At 51.9% G+C, this 19,412-nt stretch overlaps 1 protein-coding gene across 1 annotated transcript in view; it reads right to left on the bottom strand.

Annotated features, from left to right (window-relative positions):
* NFATC2 (nuclear factor of activated T-cells, cytoplasmic, calcineurin-dependent 2) overlaps nt 1–19,412 on the bottom strand; it is a 147,935-nt gene that overhangs the window by 11,069 nt on the left and 117,454 nt on the right. The window contains exon 10 of the mRNA XM_006758787.2: nt 706–793. Within this exon, the coding sequence (XP_006758850.1) occupies nt 750–793 (44 nt within the window). The 3' untranslated portion in view covers nt 706–749. The remainder of the gene's footprint in view (nt 1–705; nt 794–19,412) is intronic.

Here is a 19,412-nt window from a genome sequence, read left to right as displayed (position 1 = left end):
GCAGGAAGCTGAGGCACAGAGAGGGAACGCAACCTCCTCGCTGTCCCACGTGGACGCTGCGCCCACAGAGCCCCCCCGCCACCTGCGTTATAAAGTGTCAGCTGCCAGGCGCTCTGTGCAGGCCCAGAACCCGAAGCCGACTGAGGTGGATCTACAGCTGGAAGCTCAATGAGGGGCTGTGCTGAGCTCAGTGGGGACACCGAGCGGCCAGTTAAGCTGATGAGATCAAGACGGGAGGCGGCCCAAGCGTGGGGAGAGAGTGGTTGCCTGGGTTTTCTTATCGACCTGCCCTCTCTCTTTTGCCAGCGCAGAACACCCCACGGCTGACGGAGAGAGCCTGCCTCACTGCATACACCAAGCAACGTAGACGAAACCCAAAAAGAGGTAGCAAAGTACAGGAGAATTTTCAAATGGGAGCATAACAAGGCTGCAGTCCCCCGGGAAGGGTGCTGGGGCCCCTGGGAGAGCATGCAAATCCCCATCCCCCTCCTTCCCGCCCCAACCTGGAGCTCCAGCCTCACAGACCCAGAGCATCCCCGGGGTGTCCCCCAGGGGGCCCCCTTACGAAGTGGCGGGGGTCCGGCCCTTAAAAGAGCAGGAAATGGTATCTGTGAGGATGGGCTTCAGGTTGTCAAGTTTTCTTTTATTCAAGTTAAGGAAACACACAGCTGGAAAACAAAAGGAGAGGCAGAAGATATAAATTACCTTTAACTTTGATTTCTCGGATCAAAGATCACAGTCATTCTGTTTCATAATATGTTTTGTATCCAGCTAAGGGGTGTGTCTATCAGCTCTGAAAGAGATTTGCAAAACCATTTTTGAGAAGAAGATAAAACGTCATCTTCGACCTCTACTATGCTTGCAACCCATGCTCATATCAGCCATTTAATGAGTATCTCATGAAAATCAGGGCCACGTGGGACCCAGGACAGAACGGAACCCTCTGCCCAAATCCGGTGTCATCTTAACATGGGTGCCAGAATTAACCCCAAACCAGGGCGACCGTCACTGACATGAGGGACTTTGTGGAAAGAAGTGGGGAGATCGGAGTGCAGCAGCAGATTGTGGCGATGTTTTGGTCTGATGGTTTAAGCGAGACAAAACAACCGCGCTGCTGCTTATACCATGGAGCTTCAAACCATGGCCAACAAATGCGATGCAATTTTAGAAGCTAGCTCTGCTGCAAAGAATGTCAGAATTTCATGAGGGATTGACTCCCATGCAATCCTCCTTCAGGCTTTAATAGGTGCTAAAGTGGACTCCTGTTTTGTTCTTAGTGGTGATACAACCTCAGTGGGCATGCAAATTCCTAAGAATTCAGATTTTCTTCTTGTTGCTTTGGTCGGCAATTTTTTAAAAAAGCGACTTATTTTTACAGCCCCGCCCAATCAGAGCACCGAAGGCCCTTAAAAAGGAGCTGCGAGCAGTCGACTTTACAAACCATTCCATTATGTCACATTTTCACTTTAAAACCACAATAAACTGCCCTCTATAGCTGTGTAACGCCTACAGCTTTCCAAACGTGTATTCGCTCCAGCCCCTTTCAATGGCCAAAGGACACGGCCAGGGTCCATTTTGACTCCCTGGTTGAGAAATAGTTTGAGATGCACTTCCCCCGGGAAGTGACCCAGCCGTTGCTAGATGCAGGTTCACTAGCGTCATGAGCTAAACCCGGTGCTCTCTCAAGGAGAGGCGCTCGGTGAGATTTGAAGCTCCCCTGCGAGCATTGCGCACTCAGCTCTTTTCTGCAGGGAGAGAGACCTGAACTCCCAGATGCTGGGCTCCTATAGGTTTGTTCGGGGTTCATCACAGGCAGCTGCAGCCCAGGACAAAATAACCATCTCCCTGCCCGCCCTCCTCCGTAGCTGCTATAAACACAGTTTGGACCAGGCATCTCAGGCCGTCTCCTGAAGCACAAAGACCCACTCGCCAAAATTCCAGGTGCGTGTGGCCCTAGGGCAGCTTGCTCAATGTCCTTCCCTACCTCAGCTACACACTGGCTTGTCCCAAACCCATCGCAGGGCCTTAAAATATCACCTATATCCTGACAATGGCCAAATCCATGTTTTCTAGCCCAGACCTCACACCTGAACTTCAGATTTAGACACCTAACTGCCCACAGGGCCTCTCAAATATAGCCCAAACGAAACTCCCGACTCACTCCCACCTCCAGGCCCCCCTCTAGAAAATAGCCCTGCTCTACTTACTTGTCCCCATTAGAGGAAACGTACTCCCTACTTCTGGTTGTTCAGGCCAATTTTGGTCACAGCCCACATCCCCTCCATATACAAATGCTTCTGGATCTGCCCTCAAAATGCATCCGGAAATGAAAACCACCTGTGTCCACCATCCCATGTCCACCATCACACGGGTGCCCATCTCCCCATCTCTGTCCAACAGCAGGTGGATCCCCCTGGAGCTTAAGGGAGAGCCTTTGACTCAGTTGTTACTCTGAGAAAATCAGCTCCATGGTGCTGTCCTGGCCAAGACATTCTCTCTTTGTCCATATGGACCCATTCAAGCAGCGCTGAGCAGGTACCAGGGGCCGGCACCTTCCAAGGTCACACCCTGAGAGCAGGGAGTGGAACCCAGGTGGAACCCCAGGGACCAGGCTCTCCACACAGCTGGCCAGTACCTGGGTGCTCTGAGGGGGCGTCTCAGAGGCTGGTCCCCAAGAAGCAGAGCCTGCACTACCTCCACTCCCCACCCCTCTGCACCGGAGTTCAGAGAATTTACAAAGCATCTAACCCATCCGTTTGTGGCCTTTTGGGGTACAGCTTCCTGTTTAGTCATGAAGTTTCACTCTTTAATTGTCTGTCTCTTGGTGGAAGACAAAGCAGCAAGAGCCAGAGAAAGGGCCCCTTTTAAGTCAACTAAGACCCAAAATTCAACTCGAATTTCAGCTCCAGACCCAGACCACCAACCCTCCTTCATAGGTGGGGTTGGTGGTGTGGTGCCCATTTCTCAGATCAACGTACTGAGGCAGAGAAAGATGGAGCGACTTGTCCATGAGCAGCCTCCTGGTACTGCAGAGCCGAGATCGGGTCCCAGCTCCACCACCCTCCAGTGTTTGAGTTACCGCATGCCCCCTGGGTGACAGCCACAAACCCTCCCTAAGGCAGAGAGGGAGGCCTCGGCCCTAGAATCACTGCCCCATTCAGTGGTGCTTCACGAAGCTGAAGACCTACAGAGTGAAGCTGCGTTTTTCCAAGCCCAGGCCTAAACCTTTGACTCGGGCAGCTAGTCTGGGAATTCATTTAGGAGACAGGTGGGAAGAGGCTCACTGATGAACCAACACTGATAACCAACCTGAAAGCCTAAGAAACACGGACCCGAGAACCTGTCACCTTGACCAATCCTACAGGCAGCCTGCAGCCGTGGAGAACACATGGATGCAGCTAGACGGAGAGGCCCGAGCGCACCTGTGTCACGGAGCGGATGGGAGTCAGAGACTCGTCTAAGGTGCATTCTGCTTGATGGTCCTACAGTGGAAACCAGTCCCCACCAGGACAGAGCGTGCGACCGTCTCTTCCCCGGCCCACTTCCTCCATAATCACACGGCGGCTTAGATCAAGGGAGGAACAATTTGGACTCTCTCCAAGCCCCGCTGCCCCGGGAGGAAGGACTGGCCAACTGTGTCAGCACAGACCGGAGCCGAGCCTCCCCCGCCGCCCAGGCCTTTTCTCCGATTCAGCAGAATTTCTTCTGATGACATGCAGCTACGCGGCATCCGTCCGGACAGGCAAGCACACAGCTCTCAGGCCGCGACCACAGGCAGGAAAGCATTCTACACACACCCCTGCTTCCTTGTTCTTCAGCCATCTCTCAGGCCTCGACCCCAAACCTCTGCCGGGAGGCCTCAGCCGCAAGCAAGTGCTGCAAAATAAGTTGCTCTTTTTTTTTTTTTTTAAACAAAGCAGAAACAAAAGAAAAGCACTTGTTACTACATCCAGTTGCCATTCTGGAAAGCAGCAGCGATCCAAACCCACAGAGTGGCCTGCGACCACAAATGAGATGAAAAAATAAATACCTAATTGTTTGGGAAGCCGTCTTTCTCTCTGGGGGTTGGAGGAACATTTGAGTTGACTTCTCCTTGCTGAGGCATGAAAGACGGCACTGAGGCGGGGAGGGCGGCGCGGCCGGCCAGGTGGGAGCTGGGGCCGCGGGAAGCACTTCTATCCTGAGCTGCTTCCCTCGCGCCACAGCGTCACTCACAGTGTCCTGGGGCCTCTAGGAGGAGCTCAGCCCCCACCTGCTCACAGGACTTTCCTCCGAAAACCACCCTGGCCCCTGACGCTTGGTAAAGGTCCACTGGACGTGGACTGAATCCTCCAGCCCAGCCTCCGCCGCACCTCCCATAAATTCACCTTCCAGATCATTCTGTGTCCCTCCACATGTGTCCCGACCAGCTCCAGGCGCAACCACACTCTTCCTAAGGCCACCATGGGCCCGTCCTGGAAGGAAGCATCCGATCGCCACCCTCCCTTTCCCAACACTGCCCATCTATGTATTGTCTTACGATTCCCCGGCTCCCCCGGCTTCCAGCCACGTCTGCCTCCCTCGAGGCCCTCGGGCATGAGCATTGATTGACCTGCAGACTGCCTGGGCATGCAGGCCTGTCCCCACATGTACTTGGCAATGCCTCACTACGGGGCCCAGCCCTGGAGAAGCCAGCCCACCCACCCACCTGCCTGCCTGGGGGAGAGGGAGGGAAAGGTCAAGTGTAGGGCCAAGCACCCTCCACCTTCCTGTTCAGCCAAGAGCCTGTGGGGAATCAGCAAGGTAAAGCCAGGTCCCCTGGGCCCCCCAGCCCACCTCTTCCAGGCTCACAGGCAAGAGAAGAGATTCCACCAGGCCTAACTAAGCAGGGACCAGGCCTCGTTGTAAGTTTCTCCAAGTGAGGTTCACAGGTCAGACCCTGACTCTTACTGCTCTCAACTCAGAGGCTGCCCTGAGTGACCAGCAAGGACTATAAGTGAGTGACATTACACCAGGTGTCCCTGAGACACAGTATATCTATCTCCCGGGTCATGCAGACAGAGCCTGAACTCCTGACTCGTCCCCTTGACCAAAACTTTCACCTGTACAGTCCCTGCTGTGGACCAAATTGTGTCCCCCAAGTTGCTGTTTACGCCCAAACCCCCAATGGGATGGTATTTGGAGACCGGGCCTTTGGAGGGGGATTAGGGTTAGATCCGGCCACAAGGATGGGGCCCTGCTGAGGGGATTAGTGCACTTCTACAAAGAGGCACCCGAGAGCTGGCTTTATCTCTGCCATGTGAGGGCACAGCGGGAAGGTGTCCATATGCAAAGGCCTCTCACCTGAACCCGACCATCTGCATCCTGATCTTGGACATCCAGCCTCCAGAACTGTGAGATAATTAACCCTACTTTTGTGACCACATCCAGCCTCAAATGCTGCCTGGGTTTCTCCAGCCAACAGCCCCTTCTCTGCCCTCCACTGAGCTCACAAACACAGCCTTTCTGAGCACAGTGGTGAGGGGCTCCCCCACCTTAGAGGGGGCAAAATCACAGGGAAATGCACTGTTGAGAGCCAGGCTGCTGGGATCCAAATCCCAGGGGGGCACATCCTGCTGTCGGGGCAAGCCCCGAGCCTCTCTGCACCTCCCCTGCCCAAGGTGGGCAATAACTGTCCCGGGCCATTTTAAAGAGGATGCCACCCATTTTAGAGGAAATCAATGAGTCAACACATGACAGGTGCTTTCCACAGTGTCTGGCACATAGTAAGCAAAGCACATGCACTGAGGGGATGTGAGCCAATCGCTGGAGCTTTTGCGCCTCAGTTTTCTCATCTGCAAAATGGCAATAATACCGAGCATCTCAGACGCAATGGAGACAGGTGCAGCACTGCCCAGCTAACGAAAACCGTATTCATATTGGCAGCTGCTCCTGTTCTCACAGTGAGTGTGTGTGCAGCCCATCACACAGAGCGCTTGGGTAACAGATGAACGGATTGGACGGCCAGGCCACCCCTCTTCACTGAAGCACTTTCACCGTGGAGCTGTTCTGCATTTTCTGAGTGGGTGGGCCTGAGGTCGGCCGTGCTCTCGGGTGCGTTTTCACATCCTGTGGAGAGGGGCCCCTCCCGGCCACCCTGCCTGGTGCGCTGGCTGCCCTCTGAGTCACCGACACTCTGCAAACCAGGCCTCCGGAAGCCAGCCCAGGCAGCAGGCCTGCAGCCCCCCAGCACCCAGCAGCCAGCACCCAGACATCTTACCAGCAAGACCTCAAGTTTACAAGAAAAATGTGCCACGCTGCGTTCCAAACTGTCCCCAGCTCTCGGGATGAGTAAACGTGGCAGTTCTGAGACGCTGGTTTCCAGCAAGAAGCTGAGGTGCTAACTGGGAGGAGGGCATGTGACTGGCAGGTGGGGAGGGCAGGGCAGCTTGCAGCCAACAAGGTGGCAAGAGGAGGTCGCCCGCTCTGAGCAGACCTCCAGGGACACACGGACAGGCCACACCCCCAAACGCAGCTTCCTGGGGTCTTAATCCAGCATCTTCCTCAAACCCTGCCCCCGCCATTAGCCTTCAGGATTCAGAACTCCAAGTCCACATGCCACACGGCGCACTGAGGGGCCAAGAGAGCAGTGCCTGAGGGCAGGAGCCAGAGAGCTGCTCCCCAAGGCTCTGGTGGGGGACGCCCCTTGGAAGGACAGGAGGGGGGTCCAAGTCCATCTCCGAAGTTCCCAAAGGACGAGTATCCAGGCTGATGAAGTGATGTTTAGTGGGCACACTCTACGCTGACACCTATATTATCTCATTGATGGAACATCGACAGTTCTGTACACAAAGTCTTGGCATTAGATGGACCAGGGTGAACCCCCAAGATACACTAGTATAGACGCAGCACCCAGTTACCATGGTGATGGATCCTGGGTTTTGAGAGAGGGTAGTGTGGCTCAGGCTACAAGGATCCTTTATCACCAGCTTGTAATAGCCCAGCGAAGGCAGGAAGGACCCTCATCTCTCACTCACTGCCAGCACCCAGGACAGAGCCCAGCACATAGTAGGTGGCCAGGAAGAATTTCCTGGAGGGATGGTTGAGCGAATGGATGATGGCACAGGCCCGGAGAGACTGAGTCACATACCCAGGTGGGGCAGCCACCAAGAAGCAGAGCCTGGTTCAGACCTACATGGCCAGGCTCTGGCTCCTTGAAGGTGGGAATTCTTTTGCCATTGTCATCTGGCAACCAAAACCCGCTTCTTTCCATGCCACTCAGAACAAAGACTAGTCTTTGGGAGAGCTAACTCCGCAGAGTCATAAAGTCAAAATCACCCATGTAGCGTGCGAGCGAACACTTGGATGAGATTCAAGAAGCAAAGAACAGGTTGGCCCCGTTGGGACCATGAGCCAAGCCCGGGGCACGTACCTAAAAGGTGAGGTGGTGCCAGTGACTCATGAGACTGCCAATAGAGCCAAGGCCGGGGTCCGGCGAGACATGGTGGCTCCCCACCTTCAGAAGAAGAGGAACGTTCAAGTTCACTCTCTACAAAACCAGCAGCAACCTGTGTTTCGAGACCCAAGGAACCCTGCCCCGTCCCTTTCTGTAGTGCCCACCTGATCCGGGAGTGGGGCTTGGGGATCTGGGGGCCAGGCAGAGCACAGAGGCAGCCTCTCATCCTGGCCTCCACTGCCGGGGGCCTGTCACATAGGGAAATCGGGTTATCCCAGAGGGTGACGGGGTAGTGGCTGCGAGCCCACAACTACCCACAGCAGGAGCCGGGGTGCCCGGGACGTGCACCTGTCTCCGTCTCAGAATTCCATGTGGATGGACCAGCCAGCGCCACCCACTGCTGGAATCCAGGGATCCCACTTGGCCTGGGAAAGGACACTCCTCTACGATGGAAGCTCATGTGCTTCTCACTGTCCTCTAGACCTCCTCCCCAGCTCTTTAAACAACACCAAGCATGCGCACGCCCCAGGGCCTTTCCCTTAGATCAGTGGTCGGCAAACTGTGGCTCACGAGCCACATGTGGCTCTTTGGGCCCTTGAGGGTGGCTCTTCCACAAAATACCACATGCGGGTGCACACATACAGTGCAATTGAAACTTCGTGGCCGATGCCCCCCTCCCCACTGAGCACTGAGCACCAAGCACCAAGCACAGCAGGATGCTGGGAGTCGAGGACTGTGGAACCTGGGTCCCTCAGCCTTGGTTTCCCACTCAGTTTGACTGAAAGGAGAAAGCGTTTCTCCATTTACGAGTGTCTCTGTCCTGAGCCATTTCACACGCCAACTGGGATGTGGCTAGAAATTGCCCATGAGAGACCTTGGCAGGAGGCAGTTTTAAGAGTAGCATGTCCTCAGGCAGCCGGAGATGCTTAGGGATGGGAGGGTCCGCCTTTCCAACGAAGACCTCCTCAGCCCAACCCTGAGCACCACCCACTGAGCCGCCCAGCGTCGAGGGGGATGGGCTGCAGGACCGTCGTGGTTCCTCAGCTGCATCCGGCCCACATGTCAGTTGGTGGCGGGAATGACAGCCAGCCCCGCGGGAGGCGGCTCTATCTGCATTTCTGTTACAAAAAATGACCTCCTGCAGGTTCTAGAAAAACCCACAGAAACTCAGTGCCATACAATGTCCATTTCCCCCCATTTGAGAGAGAGATCCGGCGACCCGAAGTGGAGGTAAAGATTCCATGCCCTCCTGTGGGGCCGGGGAGCTGACGCTAACGGGTCCCCAGAAAAGCAAAAAGCTGAGATCATCCGAGACACGTCTGGGGACCCACAAGCTGGCGACTGCGCCGACCAGACATCGAGAATAGCTGCAGGGCTGCTGGCATTGAGAGCTGCTGCCAGGGGCAGAAAAGCTCATCTGTAGGACGAAGCCAAGAGACCGGAAGCGGCTCCCAGGCCTGTGGAAATGACATTCCCAGCACCGCTGGGTTACAGGCCCGCGGGGAGAGGACGGACCTCCCGCTAGATGGCCCGGGGCCGCGCGTGAGCCGCACGGAAAACAATGAAATTAGAGCCTTCACGCAAACTGGACAGACACAGCAGCCCCAGGAGGATTCGAGTCTCCGTGGGAAAGGTGAGACTGAGGTATTTGGAAGACGATACAGGGGACACTCTTTATAACATCGGGGCAAAAACAGACTTCCTGAACCACCACGTCAGGCTCGAGGACATCACGTCACCAGCAGGGCCCGTGAAAGTGCAGATGGCTGGGCCCCGCCCTGACATTTCTGCTTCAGAAGGTACCATTCACACACGAGCTGCGCAGAACAATGACAACATCTCCCAGCATCCAATGTGGGAGCACGGAGAGCCAGGCAGTGGCTTCTGGGCTGCTGATGGGAGTGTAAACAGGCGCAACCACTTCGGGAGACAATTTGTATTGTCTACGAAATGGTGCCTGTGTACGCCTAGTGACCAAGCAATTCCCCCTGTAGGTCCAACCCTCCAGGAACTTCTCTGTGTGCATCAGCAGGAGACAGAGCAAGAACCTTCTCAAAAGCACTGTCTGTCACAGCAAAGGGGAAAGACCCGGAAACAGCCAGCACCTGGCAATTTACCTGGCTGGCTGCAGATGCTGGTAAGAGCTGCCGGCGGCTGGCGGGTACGGAGCACTTGCTCTATGCCAGGTTTTGTCCTGGGAACTGCATACATTAACACCCCCATGTTCACAGGCTCATGAGTAGGTGCTATTCTTTTCATTCCCATTCTGCAGTCCAGTAAACCAAGGCTCAGGGAGCTGCAGGGACTTGCTCAGAGGCACACAGCCAGCAGGTGGCTGAGCCAGGATTTAAATGCAGCCAGCGAGTCCAGGGTGCAGACTTAAAACCACTCTTCCTGCTCTCCTGCCTTGCCAATCAATGCTGGTAAAGACAGGAGCTTTTTGGCCTAAAATGGTCAGAGTTAACCGCCGAAGTTCAAGGAGAAGCTGATTAGGCCAAATTATTTCTCCTGCCCACACTAGCTGCTGGCTGTTCCTCTGCGGGTAGCACACACACACACACACACACACACACACACACTCACACACTCACACACACACACACACACACACACAGCCACATTGCAACCACAATGCAAGTTACTAAATCAATGCTCTGTCTTGTTTTCTGCCTGGCACATAGTAGGCACTCAGCAAATGTGGTGAGTGGAACTGACTGAAGTGCAAGAAATTGGGGCCAGGATGCCAAACTTTACCAACACAGAAATGAGAGCTGCCAAGTCTGTGTGACAACAGCCCATCCCCTTTCTCCCTAAAGGAGCTCCTGGCAGGAACAGTACCTCTTGGAATTCAAAGCACCCCGGGGAGGGACCCCAACCTTATCAGCCCCTCCCCTTCCAACGAGGATTATTTCAAACAGGTGCCTTCCTAACTGCCCCTCTGCCAACACAGAGGGACCTGAGAGGCGGAGAGCTCCCCGGGGCTTCCTCTAGAGCAGTGGTTCTCAGCCTTGGCTGCACATTAGAGTCACCTGGGAATCTTGTTAATTTGTGATTGATCACGGTGCGTTCATGATGTTCGATGTGTCACCATGAAAATCCATCCTGCAGATCAGATGTTTCCATGACGATGCGTCACAGCAGCCACATGACAGCGATGACGTAGCCACGAGAATAATGTTATGGTTGGGGGTCACCCCACAGCATGAGGAGCTGTATTCAAGGGTCGTGGCATTGCCAAGGTTGAGAACCACTGCTCTAGAGGCTGAGTCTAGGAATCTCTCCAGGGTAGGCCTGGCCACAGTCAGGCACAGAGCTCTCTTGGGGTGAACCCCAGGACCCGAGCTCTGGCATCAAATAGCTGGGGGATTGGGTTGGGGAGGGCCATGACCAAAGGGTGACAACAGCCAAAGGGGCGACAGTGCATCCCCAGAACCTTCTCCCCAATGAGAGCTGGGAGCCAGCGTGGAGGAGCGGGCAGCCCGTTCCCTGAAAGGAGTTGGGGGTGGGCAGGAGGAGGGCGTGCCAGCTCCTGGCTGAGGCCTGACTCTCTCAGAATCCTGGCAGCTTGGAAAACACAGGGCGGGTTGTGTTCTCTGCCCCCAGAAACGCCTGGACCACAGCAGGAGGGAGACCCCGCTGGCAAGGCCTGGGATGCAAACACTGTGCTGTTTACAGAGGGAAGCCGGCCAGCTCGGTGCCCACTCCCAGGAGTCCCCAGCCTCCACCGCTCTCCGCGGGCTGGGCCCACAGGGACTCTGTCTTCAGGAGCAGCAGGGAGCTGGAAGGCAGCAGCCAGAACAGGGGTGGGGGGGGGCCGGGGGGGTGCCAGCTGTGGCCTGAAAAGGGGAAGCAAGCTCACAGGTCTCCCTGCAAAAGGAGACTTCTGGGTCCAAGGTGAGCCGGCGCCAAGCACAACAGAATGACAGGGGGGAGGAGGAGAAGTAGAACGAAGGCCCAGAGCACCGAGCGGAGCAGAGCACTGCCCTGCTCCCAGGCAGCCTGCTCCTGGGCTTGCACAACCGTTTCCATGGCGCTTGGTTTTGCTGTCACAACAACCTCAGGATGGCCGGGCGGGCGCTGGGCAGTGCTGCTGGCTGGCGGCGAGGCACTGATTTTTCTAGTGGGCCCCGTGGCCAGCGCGTTTTTTGAGGGCCCACCCCAGCTTGGTCTTCGGCTTCGGCCTCCAGCCTGAGGCCTGGAGAGCATGGCCTTGAGAGGGAGCCCAGGCGCCCGCAGGAGCCTCCCGCACCTTCAGATGGGGATGCGTCCTTCCTTGACACTGTCCCTCTGACCCCGCAAAGTCCCTGCGGACATTTAAAGTGCCCAGCACTTTCAGTTTTGGCAACTCCAAGCCAGATCATGCCAAGCAGCTCACAGGCCCCACTGCTCACAGTAAATGTCATTTAAATGTTGCTATAAAGGTTGAAGGGACTGGCTGACGTTTTATGTTTATAGGCGTTTCGTTAAACACTATCACCTCAATTTTGCAATTCTCTTCCTGGAGTTAGCAGTTTATCCTCGTACACCCACACCCATACCCTGTGTCTCTCAAGTGTTTTTCCAGGCCATTTGAAAAGCTCACAGTCCTAGATCCTAAAGCTGACCGGCTGAGGCCTGAATTCTAGGCCCAGGATACAGGCGGTCTCTCTAGGTTTAATATGTTATCAAACCTTGCTAGTAGGCACTATAGGGTATTACTTATACTCTTGAACTCCCTCCTCCAAAAAAACCAACAAACAAACAAAAACAAAAATCACCAAACAAAACAAAACAGAACAAAAAACGACATAAATAACATCTACAATTTTACTCACTGGCTGTGTGACTTTTGGCCAGTTACTTAACCTCTCTGGACTACAGTTTCCTCATCTGTAAAATGGTGATAACAACAGTACTTGCCTCGTGGGGCTGTTATGGGGATTAAATGAGTTAAAACAGCGAAGTCTTAGGAGAATGCCACCTAAGTAAGAGCTATTATTCTTGTTAAAAATATTTATGTCCTGTGATGATGAATAGTTTTAGCTTATTTAAACCCCAGGCGGTATATGATCTGCATTTCATCCTTAGATAGTCATGCAAACCCACAGAGCGTTGGTGAGCATCTTGTGTGCAGGGAGCCGCACCAGGCTTTGAGCAAAGGGGGACATGGGCACATGTTGGCAAGAGCCTACTATGTGCAAAGTCAGCCCAGGGGCACAGGCGGCACAGACGACTCAGAGACATCAGTCCTTGTCCCAGAGAGTTGAACTTGAAGCAGGGGAGGAAAAAAATAGAAACACCTGAAAGGCGTATGTGAGAAACGACCACTTTGAAAAAGCACATGTCCAGCCCTCAGAGGAGGAGAAAGGCCCTCTGGCTGCAGAGAGCAGAGAGCTTGTCAGAGCCTCGGAACGCCGGTCCGATTTCAAACGGCACGAGAGGGAGAGGATGGCGCGCCAGGTGCGGGTGGAGGCAATGGCTCAGAGGCAAGACCCTGTCCGCACAGCTGCACATTTCTCTCCTTACCCAGCGGAGAGGGGTGGGAAAAGACAATCACATCCACATGGTGGGAGACACACCCCGAAGCAGAAATAACAGCTTTTCCCCCTAAATTCTCATTTTTTTTATACTAGCCTCTATGGCCATTTCGAGGATCTGAAACATGTCCTTTTCAAAAAAATTATTTTAAATAATATGTGCATAATGGCAAAGAAGCAAAGAAAATTTAAAAAGTATAGAAACACAGACAGGAAAAGGAACCCTTCCACTCCTGTCCACAGCTGCTCAGGACTTCCTTGTGTGGCTGTGTTTTATGAACATTTAGGTTGCTGCTGGTACAGACAAGACTGCGATCCACACCCCGCACCCCACACTCAGGGGTGCCTGGATGGCCAGCCAGGGTTCTGAGCAGAGAGCCTCAGCCTGGAACTGGTGAGAAGATACTGAATGAACGTCACATCCCAAATGCAGAGACAGACATTTCCTCGGCCCTGGACAGATGCAGATGACGCCAAGGAAGGGAAAAGCTGACCGGTGCTCTCTGCGGTGAGCTGCTATGTGGCTGACTCTGTTAGGCACACTTTCCAGGTACCATTTCATTTCAACCTGAAGCACTGCTATTCTCCCCATTTTACAGGTGGAGAAATTGAGGTCACAGACATTAAGTAACTTGCCTAAGGCCAGGCCCCAAGTTCCTTAGGCAGCTGTACAGAGAAGGGAGATGGGGAGAGAGCAGTGGGACTAGGAGTCTGTGGTAGCACCAGCTGAATTTGAGATTCCTGGGGGCAACCAGAGGGGGCTTCAGGAGTGAAAACCCATTTTCTGGAGTCTCATCAGACAGAGGGGGTGAAAGGGCCCAAAATAAGTGCTCCGTTCTGTTTACGGTCACATCTAGATCACTTTCTCCCACACACGCCTCTAACAGCTCAGCCTGCGGGCCTCTAGCTCTGGGACCCGAGGCAGACACTCCCTCTCAGCCTGATGTTATGGCTGTGACTCGGGGATGACAGTCTCTGCCTCCCGAAGGTGCTCATTAAGGGGGAGGGACTGTTGTTATGTTATAATTAGTTCCCACACTTGTTGGCCTGGCAAACATACCCCCTACACTGCAACCGTCCACCTGCTGGCAGCTTCCCTTCCCTCCCGGAATCCAATCCAAACCTCTCGTGGTGGCCTGTGAGGCCTCCGTGGTCTGGCCTGCCCTCAAAACCTCCCTGCCACTCACTCCTGGTCACACTCTCAGCGACACCAGACTCGCTCTGTCCCTTCACACAGGCTTCTTCCCAGCTCTGGCCTTTTGCACATGCTGTTCCCTCTGCCTGGAATTCCCTCCTCTACCTCCTCCTTCAGGTCTCGGATCCAGGTGATCTCCCCTACCCTCACCTTGTTTATTTTATTCAGAGCCCTGAGCCCATCTGGAATTCTTATCATGTATTGGTTGACTCCCGATTAAGTTTTCCCCCTAAAGAGCTTTGTCATGGGAGGGGCCTCACCTACAGGATTCACTGCTGTGTCCCAGCACCTGGCACGAAGCCCAGCGCACAGTAGGTGCACAGTGAATATCTGTTCTAAGAAGGAATGTGTGAACCGGCACCAGGTGATTCGGAGCAAACCAGGAAGGCAAGGTGTCCAAAAAGGAAGTCCCCCGAAGCAAGCAGCTCGCCGAGGCCACGCTCAAGGAGGCCGCACCCACACCGCCAGCCCTCCCGTGTTTGTGGGGCAGCTGACAACCTATGGGTCGCTTTGCACAAGCGCCTCACCCCAGGCCACCAGCAAGGAGCAGGCAACTTGAGGCTCCAAGTCCAGCTTCCTTTGACAACGACACATGGACATCTTTTAACTCCAAAGCCTCTGTCTGGGACACTCGCCAGGGAATACGCTGTGCACAGCAAGAAACTAGCTTCTGGTGGCTTCACACGTGCAGAGAGTTCTAAGAATTCTCCAGTCTACAAATCACAGGCCTTTTTCTGGAGTGGACACCTGCCCCACTCCCCAGAAATCATCTAGTGCAGTCAACACTCAATGTTATAAAGCTGTTGTTCTCACCAGAATCAGGCACCAAGTCCTGCAGAACCGTGGCTCTTAACCGGTGACAATCCTTCCCCCCGGGAGACAGTTGGTGATATCTGGAGACAGATCTGGTTGTCACAACTGCGGTGGAGGGTGCTCTGGCATCTAGCAGGTGGGGAGGCCAGAGATGCTGCCAAACAGCCTACAGTGCACAGCACAGCCTGAGTGACAGATTCTCCGCCCCCAAATGTCAATTGTGCTGCGGCTGAGAAACCCTGCTTCAGGCAAAAGGCAATAAGAAAATGTGTGGGTTTCCTGAACTGAACCTGAATTTGAGGAGAATCAGCGATAGCTGACCACTTAAGGCCATATATATATATATTTAGCTGCTTGTTTGGTAAAAGGTAGGAGGCAAGCTCCATGACAGCAGGGACCTCACCTATTTCATGTACCACTGTGTCCCCAGGACCTAAAACTTATACTTGGCACTTGGGATGCACTGGACAAATATTTGTGAGATAAAGAAACTCCTACAAATATTAAAGAATACAAAATAGCCAACCTCCTTTTGGGTTATTTTTCCATTATGATCATGCTTCCTATGCAGAGACCTAAATCCATTCTCCCTGTCTCCCATGAGAACTGGTTTTTAATCTGCACATTGTTGGGTAATGTACATATATAAACTACATTTCCCAGCCTCCTTTGCAGCTCAGTGTGATCACATAATAAGGTTCTGGCCAATGGGGTATCAGATGATGAGATATGTGTGATTATACCCTTATAGGGCAGCAGCATGCCCTCCTTCCTCCTGTCCAGGAGCCAATCTGGACAGTGCAGATGAAGGCGCCACCCTAAGAATGGTGGAATGATAAGACAGAAAGAGCCTTGGCACCGTGGGGCCAGTATTCCAGACCTGGACTCTTATGCCCATACTGTTAAATAAGAAATAAATCACCTATCTTGTGTAAGATACTGTTACTTTGGGTTTCAGTTAGAGCAGCCCCCTACATCTTAATACATAACTCCCCCCCTGCTCTGCAAACTCCAACTATTGTTAAATCACACTTAAAGATTCCTTGATGATATGAATATACATTTAGAATTATTTTTCCCTGAAGCCTCCAAATATCTAAGTGCATTGCCAAGCCAGTGGAAAGAAAGAGGAAGTCATAGAATTTAGATTCAACCAATGATAAGGACAAAAGGAACTATAAACAAAAGTCCATTAGAATCTTAAAACATCAATTATGCTTAAGTCTATGAGTTCATAATGGCACCAACAAAATAAAAACCCTAATTGATCACCATTGGGGGAGGTTAATGAACCAGCCCATTATTTTAAAAACTGGTAAATAAAGAGAAAGAATCAAGTATTCATTCTGCTTTTTCTATATGAATTCTGCCATTGTTGGTGAAGGGAAGTCTCTCTTTATAGAAGTTTTCCAGCTAGCAAAAGAGGAAGGGAAGAGAGAATTAGAATAGAATATCACCATTTTGCAATTAATGCACCATTGAATTAATGGAACTAGGCACTGACTATGAACAGACATCACCCAGAGCGGTAGCCTGACGCCATGTGCTACCTGACAGGGGACACCACCACCTGTGAAGCAGTCTGGCCCAAACAACTGAATCTGAGATAGTTAAGCCTCTAGACCAGCAATCTTCAACCTTTCTCATCTCACAGCACACATAAACTAATTACTAAAACTCTGTGGCACACACACATAAAAAAAAAACAAAAAAACATTACATTTTTTGCTGATCTGACAAAAAATAGGTATAATTTTGATTCATTCACACCAGATGACTATTATTGTGTTGGCTGTTGTCATTTTTTTATTTGACAATCTAGGGGAAAAGAAGTCAGTGCCCCTGACTAAATACACAGGTATTGCACGTTTTAAAAATTCTTGTGGCACACGGGGTGAAAATCACTGCTCGGAAATCAACTGCCAGTTTACAGGACACACACAGAGGACCATGGCCAACCTCATCATGGGACTAAGTGGCAAAAGCCAGCGTGAGGAATTTTACAGGATAAACAACCTGGTTTCTTCAACACATAAACTGCAAAATGATCTCAATAATGATGAAACAAAAGAAAGGTTACGCTGTTTAATCCAGAGGGCGCACCTCCAGGTTAAAACAAACTCAGAAACCAAGGCATCTATGTGTAATGTGTAGGCCTGGTCTGAATCCTGATTCAAACGCTAAGATAGTAAGAATAAAACAAAGAAGAAAAAGTCTTGAATATATGGATGAGACAATCATACATGGGAGTTCAAACTGGATATCTCATGGGTAGTTTAAATACTGAATATTTCTTGATAGTAAGGAATTTTAATTAAGTTTCACGCATGCTCATTGTATTATAGTATTTTCAGAATCCCTCTTTTCAGAGATATAAACTATCTTACACATGAAATGTCATTTTTGATAGCTAAGATTTTGGATGTCTAGGATTTGCTTTGAAATATGACTGAAATGGAGGTGACAGATGATGTGGGTATAGAAAAAATGAGATTGGCCATGAGTTGGCAACAGCTGAAACTGGGTGGTGGGCACATGGGTACATTGTGCTTCTCTCTATTTATATATATATTTTCAAAATATTTCACAGTAAAAGGTTTTATAAATCTTACTCCTGGCCCCAAGGAGTGGGGAGAAAGGAAGGTAGAAGGAGATAGTACTTCCAAAGCTCCCACTGCGTGCCTGGTGCTGGCTTAGACGGCTCGGATCTGAGTGACACTTCCAGGAGAGGTCACAAATACGGATGCCTAACAGGTCCAGATAGAAACCCTGACTGTGTGAGGTCAGCCAAGTACAAGGGGAACGACAGTGTGAGCACGATGGTAAGTAACAACGGACACACCATCCATCTCGGAGGCCAGAGGGAGTGTGGGGACAAGGCCAAGTACGTGCTCTGCCTGAAGGAAGTGGTTTCTACTCAGGACTGGCCCTGACTTTGACTCCTGGTGGCCTCTAGGCAGAACGTGGGCCCCAAGACAGCCAGATCCTTGCATTTTCCAAGGAAAGCCGGAAATCTGTATTTTTATGTGCGATCTCTTGGTTTTTAAACATTGGCACCTAATCCAAATATTTTTGAAAATAATGTGTGGGCCAAACTAAATATCTGCAGGCTAAACGCAGCCGATGGAACACCCACTGGCCACCCCTGCTCCAAGCACTGAGGCCGACCACAACTCAATCCATCTGTAAGAAGCGGAGAGGGTGCATTAATCAACTTGAGGTCAATTCTTTTTTAGGCATCCAATAAAGCCGAGGATTCAAAAGGCACCACCAACTTCCAGCAATCTATAAGAACCGGCTGCTGAACGTTTCAAACGAGTCCTCCACGTCGCTGGCTTATGCAACAGAACCTCCACTCTGTCTAGAGTTTTGGAAACCAATCCCGGGACGGTGGAACTAACGGGCTTCAGATGAAACCCAGTTGTTGGTGTGCAGAATGCCTGGGACTGAAGTCCACACCTCCTGCAACAGACGACGCCATCATAAAGCCCGTTGTAAAATGACCGGGGAGCCTCCACTTCGGGGCCTGGCCACAGGTCCGATTTCATGGCAGTTTAAAGGGATGAGGCAGATGTCCCCCTGAAACCTGAAGGACTCCTTCAAATTCCAGTCTCATTTACCTCTGGCTTCGCCCAGAGAAAGACTTGACATCCTGGATGGGCAAAACAGCCCCAGCCAGCCTTCACAGACGCTGCAGCCTCCGCTCAGCCAGATGCCAGGTCAGTAACACATTAAAGAGGTGTCAAGAATGCAGGGAGAAGAGCCAGAGAAATGGTTTCATCATTCCCCAAGAACAAAGCCCCTCTTTTTTTTTTTTTCTGAAAAGGTAGAAAGTAAAAGAAAATCCATACTAAAAATCAAGTTAAATAGGTCCAGGGCAAGAAAAGTCCCAAACAATACTCAAAGGTGACAAAATGCATCCAATTCACAACTCTACGGAAGAGAATTAAACCAGGACTATTTCATAAAAGATGGATTTTATTTTTCTGGAAAAATAAAGCTTCACTGTTTATCCAAAATGGGTTTATGGATGGGGGAGAAGGCAGGGAGCACAGAGGACAACCTGTGGTGAAGTAAGGAAGGTCGGACTCCCTGTCCGCCATCTACTTCATCGCTTCAAGAAACTAAGTTGCCTTTCCCATTCTACTTTCCTAAAGAGGAAAACATTACAGCTAGAGTCGATATTGGGAAGTTATACATTTTTTACGTAACTTTGGGTCAATTCTTTTGTAGGAAGTCCTGTGGGTCACGGCCGGGACGAGTGAGGACCCGTCACAATTACAGTCCTGCACCCACTTGCGCGTCACCCTGAACGAGCAATGTCTCTGGCTCGTCCAGGTGGCTCAGTAAGGAAGGGAGTGGCAGCACGTCTGCGCTCTGTGCTTGTAAGAATGAAAGTACAGAAGGGCCTTTAAGGAAGGTCTGGATGCTGACCGACGCTGGATCTTCCCCCTATTCCTTCACAAGATATTCA

This window comes from Myotis davidii, unplaced genomic scaffold (assembly GCF_000327345.1).
Source record: "Myotis davidii unplaced genomic scaffold, ASM32734v1 scaffold935, whole genome shotgun sequence".
NCBI classification, from domain to species: Eukaryota; Metazoa; Chordata; class Mammalia; order Chiroptera; family Vespertilionidae; genus Myotis; species Myotis davidii.
Note: the sequence above shows the minus strand (reverse complement) of the source record. Positions and strands in the feature narration are given on the sequence as shown.